The 21678-nt window shown below is 41.8% G+C and overlaps 1 protein-coding gene across 2 annotated transcripts in view; it reads left to right on the top strand.

Moving 5' to 3' along the window:
- USP8 (ubiquitin specific peptidase 8) overlaps nucleotides 1-21678 on the top strand; it is a 62267-nt gene that overhangs the window by 456 nt on the left and 40133 nt on the right. For both annotated transcript variants that reach the window (XM_054716238.1, XM_054716237.1), the window contains exons 2-3: nucleotides 13046-13214; nucleotides 16176-16320. In XM_054716238.1, the coding sequence (XP_054572213.1) occupies nucleotides 13111-13214; nucleotides 16176-16320 (249 nt within the window). In that variant the 5' untranslated portion in view covers nucleotides 13046-13110. The remainder of the gene's footprint in view (nucleotides 1-13045; nucleotides 13215-16175; nucleotides 16321-21678) is intronic.

Raw genomic sequence — 21678 nt, 5'->3', positions numbered from 1 at the left:
TTACTGTGACCCCTCAGAGTGTTCCGCAATCCCTCCCCTGCCCCAAACTTGCTTTTAGCGAAGTCCGAGTATGAATTTAAAGAACCTCTAAGCTCATCAGAATTAAAGCTGTGACTTACCTCAAACAGAAGCTTTTCTGTCTTAAAATGTGGCCTCTCCTAGAGTTGTGGGACAAGTGAATTTCACCTCCACTCCACCTTGGAAATTATCAGAACCCTGAATCGCAGTGATGGTCATTTATGCATAAAACTGCAGACCACACTTCTGGGTTTATTTTTGTGCCGCCAGTTCATTCTGTGACCTTGAGGCAGGTCACTTAATCACTAACAAAATGTTTACCTGAAGACAGGTGTTGCAGAGCCAAAGGAATTTAATATTTGTTAAGAGCTCAGAGAATTTAAGATGAAAGGGATTCCGCACTAATGGAGGTTACTCTTTCTGAATCTGCAAGCATCCTTAGTTTGTGTATTTTCTGTTGCAGCACTTGAAATTGTTAAGTGATATTTGTTAAGGACATTTTCCTGTTCTAGGTTTCCTCTCTGGCCTTGCTGTGTAAGCAGATTTTGCATTTCAACAGATTTTTTTTGAGTCGTTGAATGTCTTTCATGATGGATTCAGATAGTTTCTATGACTCTATAGCACTTGGACCAGTTTATGTGAAAGGTGATGTAGGTTGTGCTTTCTTTATCATATTGCTATGATTGCCTTAAATGTGCGTTTCTTTTGACACATTAGATGCATCTTTAAAATTAAATAGTAAGGATCTTATCAGCAACAACCTGTCATTAATGACATAAATAGGCATTAATTGCACTTAGGTATGTATTGTATTCTTTGAGAAACAATGCATGAAAAAAACTGACAGAAAATATTTTAAACCTGTCTTTCTAGCCTGATTTTTTATATATTTACTTGAACTTTATTTATCATTATGGTCATTTATTTATTAATGTGAACATAATGGAAAAGAACAAAAAAGACATTAATGGACATTTGTAAAGTATGGCAGTTGGAAAATAAATCCAGCACATCTAATTTTTTTCCATAAAATTTCCAGCATTATATATATAGGTTGTCCCAAAAAATGTATACACACACTTTGAATAATTATAAAGGCATTGTTTATTAAAATGCATTTCATTTTTCAAAATTGAGCTATCAGCTGTTAAAGTACATACATTTTTTTGGGACACTGTACACACGTGTACACACACACACACACACACACACACACACCCACGGGACGCAGTGCACGAATTCATGCACCTTGAAAGGAACTGTGGGCCTCGAGGCTGTGGTGGGCACAGGGGCGGGTCCATTAAATATGAGTTGCTAATATTAGAAATAAGAAAGACTTATTTTTTAAAATCTTGGTTATTGTTCCAGTTACCTATTGCTGTATAACAAATTGTTTCAACACAAAATGGCTTAAGACTACGATTTATTTTCCCTTGTTTCTGTAGACTGGACTCAGCTGGTTGGTTCTTGCATGGGGTTTCGTGCAGCTGTAGTCATCTGAAAGCTCCACTGGGCTGGCCATCAAAGATGGTTCATTTGCATGAGTGGCAGTTGATGTTGGCTGGGAGTTAGCTGGAGATGCCACCTGAAGTGCCTGCATGTAGACTCTTCATGTGGCTCAGATTTCTCACAATTATGGAGGCTGAGTTCCAAGAGCAAGTGTTTGAAGAGACAGGAAGTGAAAGCTGTCTCTTAAAGCCTGAACCCAGAAATTGGTATAGCATTACTTCCAACATTCTCTATTGGTCAGAGCAGTCAGAGCCCTCCTCCCATTGGATGATCGATCCCTATCTTTTGATGGAAAGAATGTCAAAGAATTTGTAGATTGGAAGAAGCCTCCTCACCCCCCAAGCTACATAGAATTTCCCCTTTCTTTTGACTCTCCAGGGACTGGAGTCACATTTTAGTATATAGTGTAACAATTAATTGTTGGCTTATTATTTAATGAGTATTGGTTTGGTTTTGGTGACTAGACTAAGTAAGATATTTGTGATCAGAAGCCCGATGGTGGTACTGTCTTTATGCCCTAGAGCAGTGGTCGGCAAACTCATTAGTCAACAGAGCTAAATATCAACAGTACAACGATTGAAATTTCTTTTGAGAGCCACATTTTTTAAACTTAAACTTCTTCTAACGCCACTTCTTCAAAATAGACTCTTCCAGGCCGTGGTAATTTGTGGAAGAGCCACACTCAAGGGGCCAAAGAGCCGCATGTGGCTCGCGAGCCGCAGTTTGCCGACCCTGGCCCTAGAGCAATGTTCCTCAAACTAGCCAGTCTCTGTTACAGGCTTGCAGCTTGAGCTAGAATATAATCAGTGCACTGCTTTCTTCATAGAGGAAGTAACTACTATGAAAAGCTCAGTGTGTTTAATTGTTACATTCTGTTATAAGCTTTGTATTTTATCACAGACTTAACAAAAAGTTTCCCAACCTGTACTAGCCTATGGACCACACTTAGGGTAGCAATGCTTTGCAGAACTTTTATACTTTTTCAGTGTGACCTATTGTATTAAGAAATACATTTTTTTTTAAAAAAATTATTATTGATTTGAGAGAGAAAAATACCAATTTGTTTTGAGAGAGAAAAAATTGACTTGAGAGAGAAAAAATACATTTGTGTATGTATTTATTGATTGGTTTTTAAAAAATTTTTTTATTAACCCTTTGCACTCGCTTGCTTTTTTCTCAATTCCTTTATTCTACTCGGGATTTAATTTTTTAAATACCCCAGATTTTACAAAGCATGGCAGTAGAATAAAAAACTGGAGTTTCTTTTCATACAAACTTATTTATTTGGATTTTTTTATATTTCAAATACATACGAGCTGCTACCGATGCTAACCGTGTCGAGTCACACTCGACATCCGAGTGCAAAAGGTTAATTTTAGAGAGGAAGAGAGAGGGGGGAGAGAGAGAGAGAAAGAGAGAGAGAGAGAGAATGATCAATGATGAGATAGAGTCATTGATTGGCTGCCTCCTGCATGCCCCACACTGGGGATCAAGCCCACAACCTGGGCATGTGCCCTGACTGAGAATTGAACTTTGACCTCCTGTTTCATAAGTTGATGCTCAACCACTGAGCCACACCGGCTTGTCCTCACCTGGGATTGAACCCACAACCTTGGTGCACCGGGATGATGCTCTAACCAACTGAACTGCCTGGCCAGGGCCAAGAAATACATTTTACATTTCAACTCAGTGCTCTATATAAGCATCTTTAAAAAAAAAAAATCCTCACTGGAGGATATGTTTTTATTTATTTTAGAGAGAAACATTGATCGGCTGCCTCTCATAGGTATCATGATCAAGGGATCAAACCCACAACCTAGGTATGTGCCATAACTGGGAATAGAACCTGCAATCTTTTTGGTAGATGGGACAATGTTCCAACTAACTGACCCACCCAGCCGGGGCAACACCAGGCATCTTATTTGACAATATAGCTTATACTAGAGGTCCTCTCGCAATCCAGAACCCCTCGGGGGATGGCAGACTGCTGGTTTTGGCCCAGTCCGCAAAAGCCAAGCTCAGGGATCCCACCAGTGCATGAATCTATGCACTGGGTCTCTAGTATGTATATAAGATATTTGGTTAATCTCTTCCCCTCCCCCTTCTCTCTGAGATTCATCAGTGTGTTCCATGTTTCCATGCTTGTGTGTTGAGCGTCTGCCCCCTGGTGGTCAGTGCACATCATAGCTACTGGTCGAATGGTGGCTTAGGCTTTTATATATATATAGACTAGAGGCCTGGTGCACAAATTCATGCACAGGTGGGGTTCCAATGGCCTTCCCCCCATGGGGGCAAATCCGGTGGGGAGGAGGGAAGTTGGTCGGCCAGCCCTGCCCCTGATCGGGGTGGGGCGGGGTGGTGGGGGGTGGTTGGGGTGGGGCTGGCTGGGGGAAGGGGCCGTGGGCAGTTGGCCGGCCGCAGTGGGCATCATAGCAACCAGTCGTTCTGGCATTCCGGTTGCTTGGCTTTTATATATAGAGACTAGAGGCGCGATGCATGAAATTCATGCACTTGGGGGGGTCCCTCAGCCTGACCTAGAGGCACGATGCATGAAATTCATGCACTTGGGGGGATCCCTTAGCCCTCTTGCAGTCTGGGACCCCTCACTCCTTACCACCCACCTGCTGGCTCCTTACCGCTTGGCTTGCTGCTCCTTAGCGCTGCCACAGTGGTGGGAGAGGCTCCCGCCACCACCACTGCACTCGCCAGCTATGAGCCCAACTCAGGGCTTCTGGCTGAGCAGCGCTCCCCCTGTGGGAGCACACTGACCACCAGGGGGCAGCTCCTGCATTGAGTGTCTGGTGGTCAGTGTGCATCATAGCAACTGGTCATTCCACCATTGGGTCGATTTGCATATTGGCCTTTTATTATATAGGATAATTTTGTGAATGAAAGTGGAAACAAAATTAGTCCTTTGATGACTAGTTATTTCAGCTATTCTCAAGAATCAAATAAGGACAGAAAAGGTAACTTTAAAAAAGTACAGTCTTTCTCATAGAAACCTTCACTAAAAACTTAGATGTCATCATAATCTTATTCCTATACTTTGCCTCCATGTGTCTTAGTCATTTGCCAAGTCCTGTCATTCTACCTTTGCAGTTTCTGTCATTCTACCTTTGCAGTGTCTGTTGTATCTGCCTCCTTTATTCCATCTCTGTTGCTCTAGTTCTGACCTTCATCATCTTTCCTTAGGATCATTCTGATAGGTAACAAGAGTGTTCCTTTTCTCCAGTCTTTTAAAGTCTTTGTACTGTTGTCAGTTTGGATCATATAACTCATTGTTAGAATCCTGCTATGGCTCTGTTACTTTTAGAAAATAAAATAATAAATGCTTTTTGTGACATTCAAGGACTTCCATTTTCTGTTCCTAGACTATTTTTTTCAAGTTTAGTGTCTAGTAGATCCTTGTTCATTCTCTGTAGTGACTAGTTCCTAAAGATGTTCTTTATTTTTTTTTTTTACTTTTCCTCATACTGTTCTTAATCTCTGTCAAAAACCTTCTCCCACCAAGACACATAAATGCTATCTCTTCCCATGGTGCCTCCCAGCATCCCACTTACTTAGTCATACTTAATCTTCCTTCTTAATTTTCCCATTGTACATTATTTGTATCTCTTTTTAGTTTGACATGATACTATGTTGTATTACCATTGCTTACAATTTTCTGTCACATTGGTTTTTTAAACTTTGTGAGGAAGCAGATCACATCTGATTTTTGAGTTCCTAGAAACAGTGTCTTCCATACAGCAGAATATCTGTGAATGATAGAATACAGCAATATACTGTTCAATGTAGTTTGTTTTTAAACTTTATACAAATGGAGCCATGTAATATGTATTCCTTTTATTTAAGTTTGAAATAGCTAATGATTTATGATTTTAAGTTGCCTAGGTAGCATATATAGTTTTAATATTCTTTGTCTTTTAAAGATCCAAACTTTAAAGGTAATCATGAGAAACAGATTCAACTGAGAACACATTTTAGATGTTCATTTTGGAAGGTTCAAATCAGTAGCTTTCTTTTCCTAGCCAGGAGACCTAATTGTCATGATTCAGCAAAATAGACTCCACCGACTTTTTTTTTTAAATCCTCACCTGGGGATATGCTTATTGATTTTAGAAAGTGGGGAAGGGAGAGAGAGACATCAATCGGCTACTTCCCTTACGTGCCCCGACTGGCGATCAAACCCACAACCTTTCAGTATAGGGATGATGCTTCAACCAACTGAGCCACATTGGCCAGGGCTCTACCTGACTTTTTGAACATACTGGTACATTGTGTGGTTAGACCAGTAGTACTTATGACCCAGATAGAGAATAGAATTGGAAAAAAGATACTATCAGACTGATACTTGGTTACTCTGCTTAACTCTGGCTTTAGTTTTTATCTTAGTACACTTTGTAATGTCACCAATAAAAAATGATTGTTGTTTTTAGGAATTACATTTCAAGAGCTGGCCTGTGTCAGGGGAGCAAATGTTGCCTTCTGTGGTTGAGTAAGCTGAGCTAGTTGGGAACAGAAAAGTCAGGGATAACTCTTGTTACTGGTCTCTTCTTACTGTCTTCTGGACCTCATTAATAGTCCAAGCTCCAATATCCCCTGCCCTCTGCCACAGTGATGTCTGTTGTCGTATCACTAAGGCCTCAGGTTTCCTTAAGTACCTTCCCGAAAAGTTAGTTCTTTTTTAATCCTCATCCAAGGATATTTTTTCCATTGATTTTTAGAGAGAGTGGAAGGGAAAGGGAGAGACAGAAAGAGAGAAACATCAGTGTGAGAGAGACACATTAATTGGTTGCCTCTTGCTTGTGCCCCGACCAGGGCCAGGGATGAAGCCTGCAACCAAGGTACATGCCTTTGACCAGAATCGAGCATGGGACCCTTCAGTCCTCGGGCTGACTCTCTATCCACTGAGCCAAACCGGCCAAGATGAAAAGCTAGTTTCTTGACCTTACTTTCTCTTAGTCAAAAGTGTTATTCCTCAGCTGCTACTTCTTGTGTTTCAGAAATCATTTTCTGGAATACCATTCCATCCAATCCCATCATTCTCTCTTTTATTGCCAATTTTTAAAAAGTTATCTACAGTCTACTTCCATTTCTTTATTCCTCAATGTTTGTGCTCTTGCTTCCACTCACACCCCTGTACAGAAGCTGTACTTCACAAAGTTATAGATATACTAGGAGCCCAGTGTGCAAAATTGCGTGTGCGATAGCCCTGTGCTGCTCGCAGCCCTGCCCACCACCCCGCTGTGCTCAAAATACCTTCTCCCCCAGTGTCGGGGAGGGGGTAGCAAAAAATAGGAGACATCCCTCCCTATTGCACACAGACCCTATATACAGGCCCACCCGGCCCAGGCCGGCGGGATGCTTGGCACATTTTTGGATCCCTGCTCAGGGGCGGGAGGGGTGACTGGTGGTAGCACACGTGAGAGGGGACCTCCGGGTGGCCACTCTGGTCCTGGCACTTCCTGGTCCTTGGTTCCTTCCTTGTCCTCAGTTCCTTCCTGGTCCTGCCTGCAGCCCTGGTCCCCCTACCTGGCTCAGCCTCCCGTCTCCATCCTGGCCTCAGATGGCCCCCTTGGCTCCTGGGGGCTCTGTCCTCCCCTCCCAGCCTGGAGGTCCTGAGGGGAGGTTATGGCTTCTCAGAGACTCCCCGGCAGCCCTGTCACTCGTGTTCACACAGGGGAAGGGGTGCGTGTGGCAGAAGCAGCTGTATAAATGCGGGTGCAGGGGCAAGTCCTCCGGGGTCACTTGGACAGTTTGCTGATGACGCGGATCAGGGCCGCGTTCTCGTCCTTGAGGCACTGGTTGTCAGCCCAGAGATTGGACAGGCCCTTCAGCTCCTCTTCCAGCTCAGCGGCCATGTGCTCCAGGGCTCTGCGTTCAAATCTCTCCAGCTCCAGGGGTCCCGCCTCTCTGCAAAGTGCTCCTGCCTCTGTGTGCGCGCTCCAGCTCCACCTTGAGTTGTGCCACCCAGCAGCATGGTCTCGGTCAGGGCCTCACGAAGTCTCTTGTTCTCAATGCGCAGCTCTGCTTAGAGCTTCCTGAAGCCTTCCTCAGGCTCTTCCGATTCGGGCTGGGGTTCTGGGTTGAGGGCCCGCTGCCTCTGGGAGGAAGGGCTGGATTCTGGGCTGATGTCTGCTGGCTTCGCTCCTTGCCCCTCCGCAGGCTCTCTCCTCTCCTTGCCAACTCTGCGGTGCTCCCTGGAGGCCTGTGGTCCTTGTCCCTGCCCGTCAGGCACCTCTACTCTCTGGGCAGGGCCATCAGAATTCTCAACCCCAGGGACTCGGGGCTGCCAGGAAGGCCCCACTCTTGATCAGGATGGGAGAATCCAATCAGGGGCAGGCCAGTGGGGGAAGGGGCCGCGAGGTTGGCCAGCCCCACCTACTGATCGGGCTGGTTCACTGGCTACAGTGGGCAGCGGTGGCGGTTTACTGGAGGCGGGTGGGAGGCAGGAGCGAGAGGCGGGAGTGAGCCACCACCACCCACGGGAGGCAGGGGGGAGGCGCCGCTGCCCGAGGGAGGTGGGAGCAAGCCACTGCTGCTGCCTGAGGGAGCTGGGGGGAGGGACCGAGAGGTCAACAGTTCAGCCCACTCGCCAGTCAGTGCCACCTCATGGCGACCAGTCGTTTGGTCGTTTTGGTTGTCACTGCCCCTGGCTTTTTATATATATGGATATCAGGCTCTTCCAATATCCCACATTTTTTTTTAAAATCAGTATTTAATAAACGCATATTTTGTGTTTGCTTGTTTCACCTATAACTTTAAAAAAATATTTTTATTGATTTTTAGAGAGGAACATCGATGCTTATATACAATTGCATATTTTTATTCATACTTGCATTGTTATGCTCATAATTATTTTTAAATTTTTTAATAAAATATGTTAACTACATTATATAATTCTTTTATATGCTATAAAGCATGATAATAAAATGATCACCTGTGATCACCTGTCAGTGTACCACCCAACTTGAGAAATAAAACCTTCCTGATACTGCTGACATTGCTTGTGTATGCCTCTGATTATATCTTCTTTCTCCTCAGAAGTAGAATTTGATTATCATTTCCTGTTTTTCTTTATAGGCTTACCTCATTTATATGAGCAATATACTGTTCAAGGTAGTTTGTTTTTATGCTTTATACAAATGGTGTCATGTATTATGTATTCCTTTTTATTTTAAAGTATGTGTCTATTCATTTTTCAAAATATGTTTTTATTCGTTTTTAGAGAGTAAAGGAGAGGGAGAGAGAGACATCATCAATAGGCTGCCTCCTGCACGCCCCCTTGTGGGGATCGAGTCTACAACCCAGACATGTGCCCTGACCGGGAATCAAACCCACGACCTCCTGGTGCATAGGTCAACACTCAACCAGTGAGCCCCACCAGCTTGGCATGTATTCTTTGTTTATTCAGCATTGGGAGGATAGGCAGGAGGTGAGGAGATGGTGGGTGTGGGAAGGTAGGGTATGTTCTCTGGCTAAACTGTTCATCATGGGAGGTCAGGGACCATCCTATATAATCCTATATAATAAAAGCCTAATATGCAAATTAACTGAATGGCGAAACAACTGGTGGAATGACCGGTCACTGTGATGCTGCGTACTGACCACCAGGCAGCAGATGCTCAACTCAGGAGCTGCCCCCAGTCTTCAGGCCCCAGGTTAGCCAAGGCAGGTGCCAGCAGGGGCCCCGTGATCGCCCCATTGGTTGCCCTGCAGAGGAAGGTGACCGGCGGTGGGGGTGGGAGCGGGGCAGCGCTGCCCTCCTCCCTCCCCGCCCCCCCCTCTCTCCCCATCGCCCCACAGATTGGCCCTGATTGCCAGCAAGGCCTAGGGACCCTACCCATGCATGCATTTTGTGCATCGGGCCACTAGTGTATTATAAACCCTTTGTATCTTTAACACATAGCATAGCGTTTTTTTTGCAAGGTAAGATACTCAAATGATTCTGCTTTGTCTAAAAGTATGAGGAGCCTGGCCAGCATGGCTCAGTGGTTGAGCATCGACTTGTGAACCAGGAGGTCACAGTTTGATTCCTGGTCAGGGCACATGCCCGGGTTGCAGGCTCACTTCCCAGTGTAGGGCATGCAGGAGGCAGCCGATCAATGTTTCTCTCTCATTATTGATGTTTTTATTGCTCTCTCCCTCTCCCTTCCTCTCTGAAATTAATAAAAATATATTAAATAAATAAATAATAAAAGTAGGAAATCCAATGGATCCCTATCATACTACTTCCTTTCCTTAATAAATGCTCTTAGCTGTTTTGGTGATGAATTATTGATGAATTAGATACCTAACTAGGACATATTTAACATTAATAAGTCTCTTTGGCAGTGATGGTGTGGTTCAGAGGCTTTCTCCCGTCATTATAGATTTAGACATAGGACACAGAATGGAGGGGAAAGTGTAGAAAATGTTTATATGTGAGCTTACTGGTTTTTTGTTGTTGTTTTTTAATATGTTTTTATTGATTTCAGAGAAAGGAAGAGGGAGAGAGAGAGAGAGAGAGAGAGAGAGAGAGAGAGAAACATCAATCATCCATCCACTGCCTCCTGCATGCCCCCTGCTGGGTATTGAGCCTAAAACCCAGGCATGTGCCAGGACCAGGAATAGAACTATGACCTTCTGTCTCATAGGTCAGCACTCAACCCCTGAGCCACATAGGCTAGGCTGAGCTCATTGTTTTTAAGTTCATAGATCTGATGCTACTAATTAAAGTGTTTGGTTAAACGTGTTTATAGATACACTAGAGGCCCGGTGCACGAAATTCGTGCACGGAGGGGGGTTGTCCCTCAGCCCAGCCTGTACCCTCTCCAATATGGGACCCCTCAAGGGATGTCCGACTGCCCGTTTAGGCCCGATCCCTGGGATCGGGCCTAAACAGGCAGTCGGACATTCCTCTCACAATCCAGGACTGCTGGCTCCCAACTGCTTGCCTGACTGCCTTCCTGATTGCCCCTAACTGCTTCTGCCTGCCTCTCACAATCCAGGACTGCTGGCTCCCAACTGCTTGCCTGCCTGCCTTCCTGATTGCCCCTAACCGCTTCTGCCTGCCAGTCTGATCACCCCCTAACCACTCTGCTGCCAGCCTGTTTGCCCCCAACTTCCCTCCTCTGCCGGCCTGGTCACCCCTAACTGCCCTCTCCTGCAGGGTTGATCACCTCCAACTGCCCTCCCTTGCAGGCTTGGTCCCTCTCAACTGCCCTCCCTTGCAGGCCGGGTGCCTCCCAACTGCCCTCTACTGCTGGCCATCTTGTGGTGGCCATCCTGTGTCCACATGGGGGCAGGATCTTTGACCACATGGGGGCAGCTATATTGTGTGTTGCAATGATGATCAATCTGCATAGTACTCTTTTATTAGATAGGATAGAGCAAATATAAATGGGAAAAATAGAGAATCATAAAAATATGACTTTAGAGAAAGATATATAGCTAGGTTTGCTAAATCAGTGGATTAATGGCACAGGGTTAGAAGGGATGAGTATCAAGAAATCAGAAAGTATTACTATTTAATGTAAATGTGACTAGAATCAAGTAGATTGGGCTGCCTTTGGAGTTTCACATAAGTGAACCGAAGCTGTTTTCCCCTACAGTTGTACTTTACTCAGCTTTTTAGAATTAGATGTTCATTGATGTCCATTCATCTAATAATAGTGAACTGATAGAATGAAGAGCATTAAAACAGTGGAATAAAGTGGTAGAAAAAAAATAAGTCATAATCTTTAAATGTATTAATGTTGCCCTAGCTAGTTTGGCTCAGTGGATAGACTGTTGGCCTGCGGACTGACGGGTCCCGGGTTCAATTCTGGCCAAGGGTACATCCCTGGGTTGCAGGCTCAATCTCCAGTAGGGGGCGTGCAGGCGGCAGCTGATCAGTGATTCTCATCATTGATGTTTCTATCTATCTCCCTCTCCCTTCCTCTCTGAAATCAATAAAAAAATATATTTTAAACATAAATAAGTAAATGTGTTAAAGTTGTTATTTATTCAAATTGTAATTAGTTCTTCACAGCTAAAGATCTTGCATACATTTAATTGGGTTACTGAAGTTTTCATTTGGTGACACGATCTTGCCAAGACTCCCCATTTGGTGTGCTCCCCTGATCTGCCCCATCTACATGCATCCCTGCACATGTATATACACACACACAACTTAATTGGTATATACCTAGCCTATTGTTTTTATTTTATTTTATTTACAACCTCCTCCATCTTCCTAGTCATAATTTACCAAAGCAGATGAGAAAATGAAGAATGTCATGAAATATCAATGACCTTTACAGAGTAAACCAAAGTACTTGGGTATATCCTGCCAGAAACATGCTTATATGTCCTTAGCTCCATATAAAATGGCCTTGCCTGCCTATCCCCTGCCTCCCTCACTTGTTTCCTTTTATAAATAGACTAGAGGCCCGATGTATGAAATTCGTGCAAGAGTAGGCCTTCCTTCCCCCAGCTGCCAGCACTGGCTTCCCTCTGGCACCCGGGATCCGGGCTTCCCTTGCAGCCCCAGCTTCGTCCAGAAAGTCATCTGGAAGGATGTCCAGTCTAATTAGCATATTATGCTATTATTATTATAGATATCAATGAGAAAGAGAAATATAGGGTGTCCCAAAAAATGTATTCACACTTTGAATAACTATAAAGACAGTGTTTATTAAAATACATTTCATTTTAAAAATTAAGCTATCAGCTGTTAAAAATGTATATACATGGAATACTACGCTGCTATAAAAAAGAAGGAATTCTTACCATTTGCAGCAGCATGGATGGACCTGGAGAGCATTATGTTAAATGAAATAAGCCAGGCAATGAAAGAAAAATACCACATGATCTCACTCATTTATGGAAAATAAAGAACATTATAACCTGATAAACAAAAAGATAGATACAGAGGCAGTAAAGCACCGAACAGACTGTCAAATTACAGTGGGAAAGCAGGGGAGTGTTGGGGAGGGGAGAAAAGAGATCAACCAAAGGACTTGTATGCATGCATATAAGCACAACCAATGGACACAAGACACTGGAGGGGTGGGATGAGGGCATGCGACAGGGGGTAGAGGAGGCTGGGGAAGGTCAATGGGGAAAAAAAGGAGATATATGTACCACTATATGTAATACTTTAAACAATAAAAAAATATTAAAAATATATATATACATTTTTGGGGATACCCTATATTTCTAAATTTAGCTTCCTATTTATGATCTATACATTCATGCAGATTTAATAGAAGAAAAATATAAAAGCTCTTATTATTCTGTTAGTTCCTTTGACAGGAAAGATTCCTAATACTTAAGATAAAATGATACAAACAATAATAATTTAATGAAAATCTGAAAATAAATTGTTTATTAATACCCTGTATATCGTGAACTCCCAAAATAGATATATTCAAGATAATTTAAAATTAACTGTTAGCAAAGAATACAGGTTAGCTGTTTTATTTTTTAAACTGCTCATTTGTTTTGTTGTTAATGAGGAATACTAGTGGAATCATTTGTGTTCATTTTGTTTCAGAAAAGAACTACTTTTACTGAAGTACACCATCCATTGTGAAAGTGGAAAAGTAAGGATTATTCATCATGCCTTCTGTGGCTTCAGATCCTAAAGAACTCTACCTCAGTTCTTCACTAAAAGACCTCAATAAGAAGACAGAAGTTAAACCAGAGAAAATAAGCACTAAGAAGTATGTATCCATTGTTAGTTTGACTGAGTCATATATTAAGTTTTAGTTCAATTCCATTTTCTTACATGTGTTACGTGAGTAAATTTAAAGTTTATTTAAACAATGGCATCATCTCAGAAATAAAGTAAGACCTCCTTAGAGAAGTTCTTAACTTTATCTTGGCAGAGTACATATATAGTCTTCTAATATACATATTATCTGTTTTCTAGACAATAGTAAATCATAAATTTGAGGTAAAGACTGTAAGGGTTCTACATAACTCATTCAGCCACAATCAATACCTTTTCATAACATAATATAAAAATACTGCTTAATTAAAGATTTTATCCTTGTGTATTTCACATATAAGAGATCGTCTTAGCATAGTCTTTCTTTGATTAACCTTTTGCACTCGGATGTCGAGTGTGACTCGACACGGTTAGCATTGGTAGCAGCTCTTTTTATACCCTTTGAATGTATCAATAATTTGAAATATTAAAAAATCCAAATGAATAAGTTTGTATGAAAAGAAACTCCAGTTTTTTTTTTCTACTGCCACGCTTTGTAAAATCTGGGGTATTTAAAAAATTAAATCCCGAGTAGAATAAAGGAATCGAGAAAAAAGCGAGCGAGTGCAAAGGGTTAAAAAGAGGAGAGAGATGTATTTTTTATCCAGTATTCAGCTTGACAAGAACTTTTAATCTAATGATCTATTTTATATAATATAGAGTTGGAAAAAGGAGTTTCAGAAAGAAAGGTAGGCTCTGGCCAGGTAGACCAGTTGGGTAGAGCCTTGTCCCGATATACCAAGATTGTAGGTTCCATTCCCGGTCAGGGCACATAAAAGGATCAACCAATGAATGCCTAAGTGGAACAACACATCAATGTCTGTCTCTCTCTCTCTCCATTCCTCTCTCTCTCTCTCAAAAAAAAAAAAAAAGAAAAAAATTAAATAAAAAAAAAAAGGTGCATCTAGCCAGCCATACACTAGACTTGAGTAAGAAGATTTTAGAGATTAGAGGAAAATACCTGTTCCATGGCTAGAGATAAATGGGGGGGTGGAGGAGGGATGACTCTAAAAACTGATTTTTATGATCCCAAATGTACTCATTCCTGAACGTTTATAGTGAATCTCCTTACTATCTTTGGTTTGATTTACCTCTGTCTTAGGTCTATGATGCCATGTGAGGCGCAGCATACACACTGACTGAAATGGTCCTTGTACAGGACCATCTTTGGTCTTAAATACCACTTTGTCCCTTTTCCTAATGTGGTGGTCTAGTTCCTTGGTCTGACCAACTTCCTCATTAGTCCATGTCTCAGTTTTGGAATACAGTTTGAAAAATACAGAAAACAAGATTCACTGCTTTGTATAAATAAGTATTGGTAAAGCATATTGTATATAACTTGGTTGCCAAAACTTTAGTCCTAAGTGAATGAATTTCTCTTGCAGAAATGCCTATTTTATTAATTTGCTTTCTAAAAACCATCAAACAAGGAAAATGTCTTTAGAATTAATGCCACAGAATCCTCAAATTATTTTACTGAAGTAGAATTTTAAGATGACGTATTTTTGGACTTTAAGTCTCTTTTTCTTGCAGGACCAATGAATCAGAGTGTAGTTCAGCCATTTTGTAGAAAATCTTAACCAAACAAAAAGATTAGCCTCATGTCCTCTTTTCTTTCCCTAATTTCTTGAATTTTCAGGTGGGGGAAATTTTACATAATGGTTAGAAAGGAGTGAGTAGAATGGAAAATACTTGTTTTAATATTATACTAATAAGAGAAATATGGTAATTGATCATCACTCTGTGACACCCACAGCCAATCAGGAAGGAAAATGCAAATTAGCAGGACAAAGATGGCGACAGCCATGGAGCTAGCTGGAGTGGGCAGGAGGCTTGGGTTGCCCCTGGCAATGGAGGAAGCCAATCTTCCTGCCTGCCTGGGCTGGCCGCCAAAGGAGGGGCCTGTGGGCGGTGGCCATGGAGCAGGCCGGAGCAAGCAGGAGGCTTGGGTCACCCCTGGCGACAGAGGAAGCCAAGCTTCCCGCCCGCCTGGACCAGCTGCCAAAGGAGGGGCCTGTGGGCGGTGGCCACGGAGCAGCCGGAGCGAGCAGGAGGCTTGGGTCACCTGGGCCAGCCGCTGAGGGAGGGGCCTGCAAACAGCCCTCAGCCTCTCACCCAGGCTGGCCATGCCACCATCGGGGTGAGGGTCCCCTCTGGAGGGCGTGGCCAGCCTGCAAACAGCCATCAGCCCCTCACCCAGGCTGACCAGGCACCCCAGCGGGGATCCCCATCCTGAAGGGGGTGTGACCAGCCTGAAAAGGGCCCCTCAGCCCCTTACCCAGAGGTGGTTAGGGGCCAAAAGGGGAGGGCAGTTGTGGGTGATCAGGCCAGTGGGGGGGGGGACAGTTTGGGGCGAGCAGGCCAGCAGGGGGCAGTTGGGGGGTGAGCAGGCCGGCAGGCAGAGTGGTTAGGGGCAATCAGGCAGGCAGTCAGGTGAGTGGTTAGGAGCCAGCATTCCCGGATTGCAAGAGGGATGTCCCAGATTGGAGAGGGTGCAGGCCGGGCTGAGAGGACCCCCCCATGCATGAATTTCGTGCACCAGGCCACTAGTCAAAATAATAAAGATTTTAACTCCCCTAATTCAATACAAATGGTATGTTCTTTAATTATAGAGTATGGCTATTATGTGGCTGCCTGAGGACCACTTGTCTCAGGATTATCTGTTGTAGCAAATCTTTTAAAACTGGACTCAGAAAGCATTTTGAAGAGTTTGTGGTATATAAACAATTCTTATGAAACAGAAGTATTTACTTGTAGCATAAGGGAAATTTTCAGATTGCATCCAAACTGGCATCTAACTTTGTGTCAGTTCTGAAATAAATTATGAAATGTATTTTATCGAGGTTCTCTGTGGGCTTTACCCATGATTTCCCCCCCAGATGTCAAATGTTTTATTTTTTTCTCTAATTTTAAGTTATGTACAGAGTGCCCAGAAGATCTTCAAGACAGCAGAAGAAAGCAGGTTAGATCGTGATGAGGAAAGGGCCTACGTACTATACATGAAATTCGTGACTGTTTATAATCTTATCAAAAACAGGCCTGATTTCAAGCAACAGCAGGTACCTTTTGTTTCTACATTTTTATTTGCTAAGTTAGACAATGGACTTATCTTCTCTAAAACTTTTAACTATATTGGAAAGTAGATAACATTATGTAGCATCAAGTTCAAACTCTCATGAAGATAGAAAAACAAACTGAAGATTTAATTTTATTTGCAAACATGTGGATACACACACTATATACACATCCTTTTTTTTTTTTAATATGTTTATTGATTTTTAGAGAGGGAGAGGGATAGATAGAAACATCAATGAGAGAGAAACATCATCGATCTGATGCCTCCTGCACACCCCCTACTGGTTATCAAGCCTGCAACTTGGACATGTGCCCTGACCTCTTGGTTCATGGATTGATGCTCAGCCACTGAGCCACACTAGCTGGGGCTCTATATGCACTCTTCATTTGTCTTGGACTAGTACAAATTTATAGCAAGATGCAGAAACAGTCAGTTTTCTGTTATGATACATCATTGCCAGGTCAAATAGAATATTCCGTTTACTCATGCATTAAATAAGAAAAATGTGACTTGAGATTGTACTTTCTCAAGATTCAAGGTTTAGTCATTTGTTTTAATGTGACAGTTTTTAATATATCACATTGTTGCCATATTGAAGATCTCAGTTTGAAAAATTAATGCTGATTGCTTCCATTTTTGTATATTATTATTTTGCTTTTAATCCTTTGAGCAGGTGCCTTTCTTCCACTTTGCTGAAGCCATGGGCAGTGAGGGAGGGAGGGGAAAGAGGGGAAGTGTAAATGAAAAAAGAACTGATTACTAGATAAGTGTTGCTAAGGAAAATGGTTGCATTTCAGCTGCACCAGCAACAGGCTAAAGAAGATCATGAAGACTAGGTTAAAGAAATGGGAAGAGTTTTCTGTTGGTGGTTCCGCCTTTACTTAGGAACAATCTTGCTACCAGACAATAGTAGCAAAATACTGCCTATAGACCTTATGTGGTGGAGAGGCCATTCCTTAAAAAAAAAATTTTTTTTTGTTAATCCTCACCTGAGGATATTTTTTCCCATTGCTTTTTCAGAGAGAGTAGAAAGGAAGGGAGGGAGGAGAGAGAGAGAGAGAAAGAAACATGGATATGAGCGATACATCTACTGGTTGCCTTCAGCGTGTGTCCCAACTGGGGGCAGGGAGTGAACTCAAAACCAAGGTATTGGCCCTTGACGGGAATGGAGCCCTGAGACCCTTTGGTGTGCAGGTTGACACTAACCATTTAGCAACACTGGCCAGGGCAGAGAAGCTATTCTTGAATTAATATTGAGATTTTTATTTTCTTTACTGGTGGTGGAATTTCCTTTGCCTCATTAAAATTATAGAAGTTAAAAAAAATTCTTACTCTTTTAATAGCCTTATATGAATTACAATAGTGTAATTCATATGATTTCTTTTGGTTGTTGGTTAAGGCAGCAGTCGCCAACTGGTGGTCCGAGGAGCACTGGTGGTCCGTGAGGTCCGAAAGGTTGGCGACTGCTGGGTTAAGGGATAGCCTCATTGTTTTATTTCATGGTGTTAAATCATTGCTCGTATTTCTTCTTACCAGAAAGGTTATACTAATAATAGTTATGGGGTTTTAGCTCTAGCTTTGGAATGGTGGCCCCTTGCATTTAAGGTTCATCCTCCACAAATGGCTGGATTGGTCCTGTCCTTGGAACATTCTTGGGCATACTTATCTGCAGCTGGAGACAGAGGCCTGCCCAAATTTAAGCAAGTGTTTGCATGCTCTTCGATGATTATCACAGTATCTCTTAAAATGGAATTGCTTAAAAAGAAGTGTAAAAGTGTCTGCTAAAGTAATTATTTTTGAAAAATTTGCAGATTTGGGTAACTGATAGTTTTGGTGTTTGCTATTTTGTCTATTACTGTAGGGCCAATTTTTAAATATACTTTTAATTTTTTGCTTTATTTTTCTAAATTAGTAACTACTTTTATTCTTTGACAAGATTGGGAGTGTTTTTGTAGCTACCTTTTTTTTTTTTTTTTTAAACCTGAGAAAGTTGGGAGTAAATTATAATCGGTAAGAGGTTTTTTCCATTTTCACAGACTATTTATTCCTTTTCCAAAGGGAGTGTATAGTTGAAAGTGGCAGGAGTTGTTCAGGTTAGAAAGCTCTCTGTTACTTCATATGTTGCAGTTGTTCAGTTTTTGGTTTTCAGTATAAGTATTATTTTTTGTTTGCTCTGTCCAAGGTATCACATCTGCTTCTGTCTTAGAACTGTTTGTGTTTTATTTTATTTAGCCCAACTTCTCCAGTATACTTCAAGTATGTGAAATGTTAAATTTACTAAGTAAATTTTTTAAACATTTGATTTTAGCGAGGGAGGAAGGGTGAGACCTGAGTTGGGATCCAACCCATACCTAAGTATGTGCCCTTACCAGTAATTGAACCCACAACCTTCCCATGCATGGGACCACACTCTAACCAACCAAGCCACACTGGCCAGGGCACTAACTAAATTTTGGTTTTTACCTTTTAAAGACAGTAGGGACAGAATGTAATGTCATCAGTCTTCAGAAACTTTGTCTTTCACTCTTATTTTATACTAGGGAATAGTTAGGATTTTAGATAAAAACTTTATAATTTAGCAAACTCACTAGTAGAGGACACATTGCATTTACTAGTGTCCTGGTGCGTGGATTTGTGCACATTGAAAGGAAATTAATTAGAAGAAATATTTTAATATCACTATTTGAGTCTTGCTAATGAAAAGAAAATAGGATTCTGCCGAGTCTCCTATCTACCTACTCCAGGACTTTTGAGAGAATCAAATGAGATGAGGCACAGGAAAATGCTTCACAAACATTTGGTTAAACTATAAAATGTTTCCACCTGGCTATAAAGCAAATCGGGTTCCTGGGCTGAAGAAACTCCAAGGATGCTAGTCACTAGGGAGAGGAAGCCAGGCGTTGCTACATGACGTCCTTACCCGGTGCCCAGAGCCACTGTTTCTGGGTGGTGCTGGGCAGTGGGCTGCATTTTGCACCATGGGGTCTTGGCAGCATTGGCTGCGGTTTGGTGGGGTGTATCTCCGAGGTGGTGGCGGGGCCTGTGTCCCACTTGGGGAAAGCCGAGTATTGGTTTGTCCGTGCCAGGTCCGTGGTGCCGTTTATTTTTAAGTGGCCAGGGCGTGTCATAGCAGCTCCTGCATTGAGCGTTTGCTTCCTGGTGGTCAGTGCGCATCATTGCTACCAGTCGGACAGACACTTAGCCTTTTATATATGTAGATTGCTTCCTCATTGAAAATATCAGTATATGAATAATTTTTTCAGGGTTATCTGAAAAGGGAATAAGGCAAATATATTGAAAATATTAGTATAACAGTCTAGATAATATTAGAATTATTATTATTTTTTAGAATTATATTTTAAAATCTCCATGGCATTCTTGATAATCCTGAATATTACTGGTAAACTTTTTTATTTGTGAAATCATGAGAGTTGCTTGAATCTGTATGTTCAAGAATAGGAAAGTTCTACTTGGTAAACCTAAAAAGCAAATGTTTTTAGTTGTATAAGAATTGGATGTTGTTATTAAAATTCTGTCAATTGTCAGTACTGTTGAAAATTTAAAAATATTTATGCTTATTTTAACTGTGATCCATTAACAGTACACAGAGAGAGAATTATTGAAAAGGAACCTCACCGATACTAAGGGAGTGTCTTTTGAGAGTTTGTAATAGGCATAGCCAAGCACAAACAATTTTTTCCGCATTTAAACAGAGTTAAGTTGAGCTTAAGACTGGCTTCTTAATGAGTTTCTATTTAAAAAATTAATAAAACAAGTCATAGTATTTTTTGGTTTTACTTTGTATTTTGTTTTTACTGGAGAAATCTTATAGTAATGATTAGATTTTATTTTCTGTTAGAAAAGTATTGTGCCCTACCTGGTTTGGCTCGGTGGATAGAGTGTCAGCCTTTGGACTGAAAGGTCCTGAGTTTGATTCTGGTCAAGGGCACATGCCCAGGTTGTGTGCTTGATCCCCAGTAGGGGGCATGCAGGAGGCAGCTGATCAATGATTCTCTCTCATCATTGATGTTTTTATTTCTATCTCCTCTCCCTTCCTCTCTGAAATCATTAAAATATATATATATATATATATATATATAAAAATATACATATATATATAATTTTTAAAAGCTTTGTATCAGCCCTGGGTTGCTCAGTTGGTTGTAGTGTTGTCACATAGACCAAAAGGTTGTGGGTTCGATTACCAGTCAGGGCACATACCTAGGTTGTGGGTTCATCTCTGGGTGGAGCGAGTACGGGAGGCAGCTGATCTGTGTTTCTCTCTTACATAGTTGTTTCTCTCTCTCTCTAAAATCAATTACACATCCTCAGGGGAGAAGGGGGTGAATATTGTATCAGTTGTAGGACATTGTGATAACTAAAGTAATTACAGTTTCCACTGTAATGTTCAAGTGATAGAGTATTGAACAAACTATACTTTTATTGAAATTACATAATGAATGCCCTCTTTATTTAGTCTTTAATCTAGAAGAATAAACTCAACCAAAACCTGAGCTACTTTTAGGCTAGATAGATAGACATATGATAGCTATTACCAACAGACTTATTCCACCCAAAGCTCTTGGTGAGGGTCTCTCCATGAGCCAGAGATGGATATTTTTGACCTTCTGGCCTTTCCTTTTTTTTTTTTTTTAAATACGATTACTATATCCTTTGTGATGAATTGTACTAGTAGGTTCTATTTGTAGTCATACTGACAAGTTGTGGCAAATTAGATCCAATAATTAGCCTACTCTAACTGCACTGCTGTCATGTCATACTAATTTGATTTGAAAATATCTCTGATTGCAGGACCTAATGAGTGACATCTTAGTGAAGTGATTTTTTAAAAACAACTTCATTATGCCTATTAGTAAATTATGTGCCAAAATGTGTGTGTGTGTGTGTGTGTGTGTGTGTGTGTGTGTGTGTGTATGTGTTTTAGAGGGAGGAAGGAGGAGAGAGAGAGAAAGAGAAACATTGATGTGAGAAAGAAACACTGATAGGTTTCCTCTGACCTGGGATTGAACCCACAACCTGGTTATGTGCCCTGACCAGTAGTCAAACCTGCCACCTTTTGGCGAATGGTTCGATGCTCCAACTGAGGCACACAGGCCATGGCTATTTTGTATTTTTGTGGGGGGTTGTTAATCCTCACCTGAGGATATTTTTTCCATTGCTTTTCAGAGAGAGTATAAGAAGGGAGGGGAGGGGGTAGTATGAGAGAGAGAGTGAGAGAGAAATATGGATAGGAGAGGGATACATTGATTGGTTGCCTCCCACATGCACCCCATCTCGGGGCGGGGAGCAAACCGGGCACCCAGGTACATGCCCTTGACTA

This window comes from Eptesicus fuscus, chromosome 5 (assembly GCF_027574615.1).
Source record: "Eptesicus fuscus isolate TK198812 chromosome 5, DD_ASM_mEF_20220401, whole genome shotgun sequence".
Lineage (NCBI taxonomy): Eukaryota > Metazoa > Chordata > Mammalia > Chiroptera > Vespertilionidae > Eptesicus > Eptesicus fuscus.
Note: the sequence above shows the minus strand (reverse complement) of the source record. Positions and strands in the feature narration are given on the sequence as shown.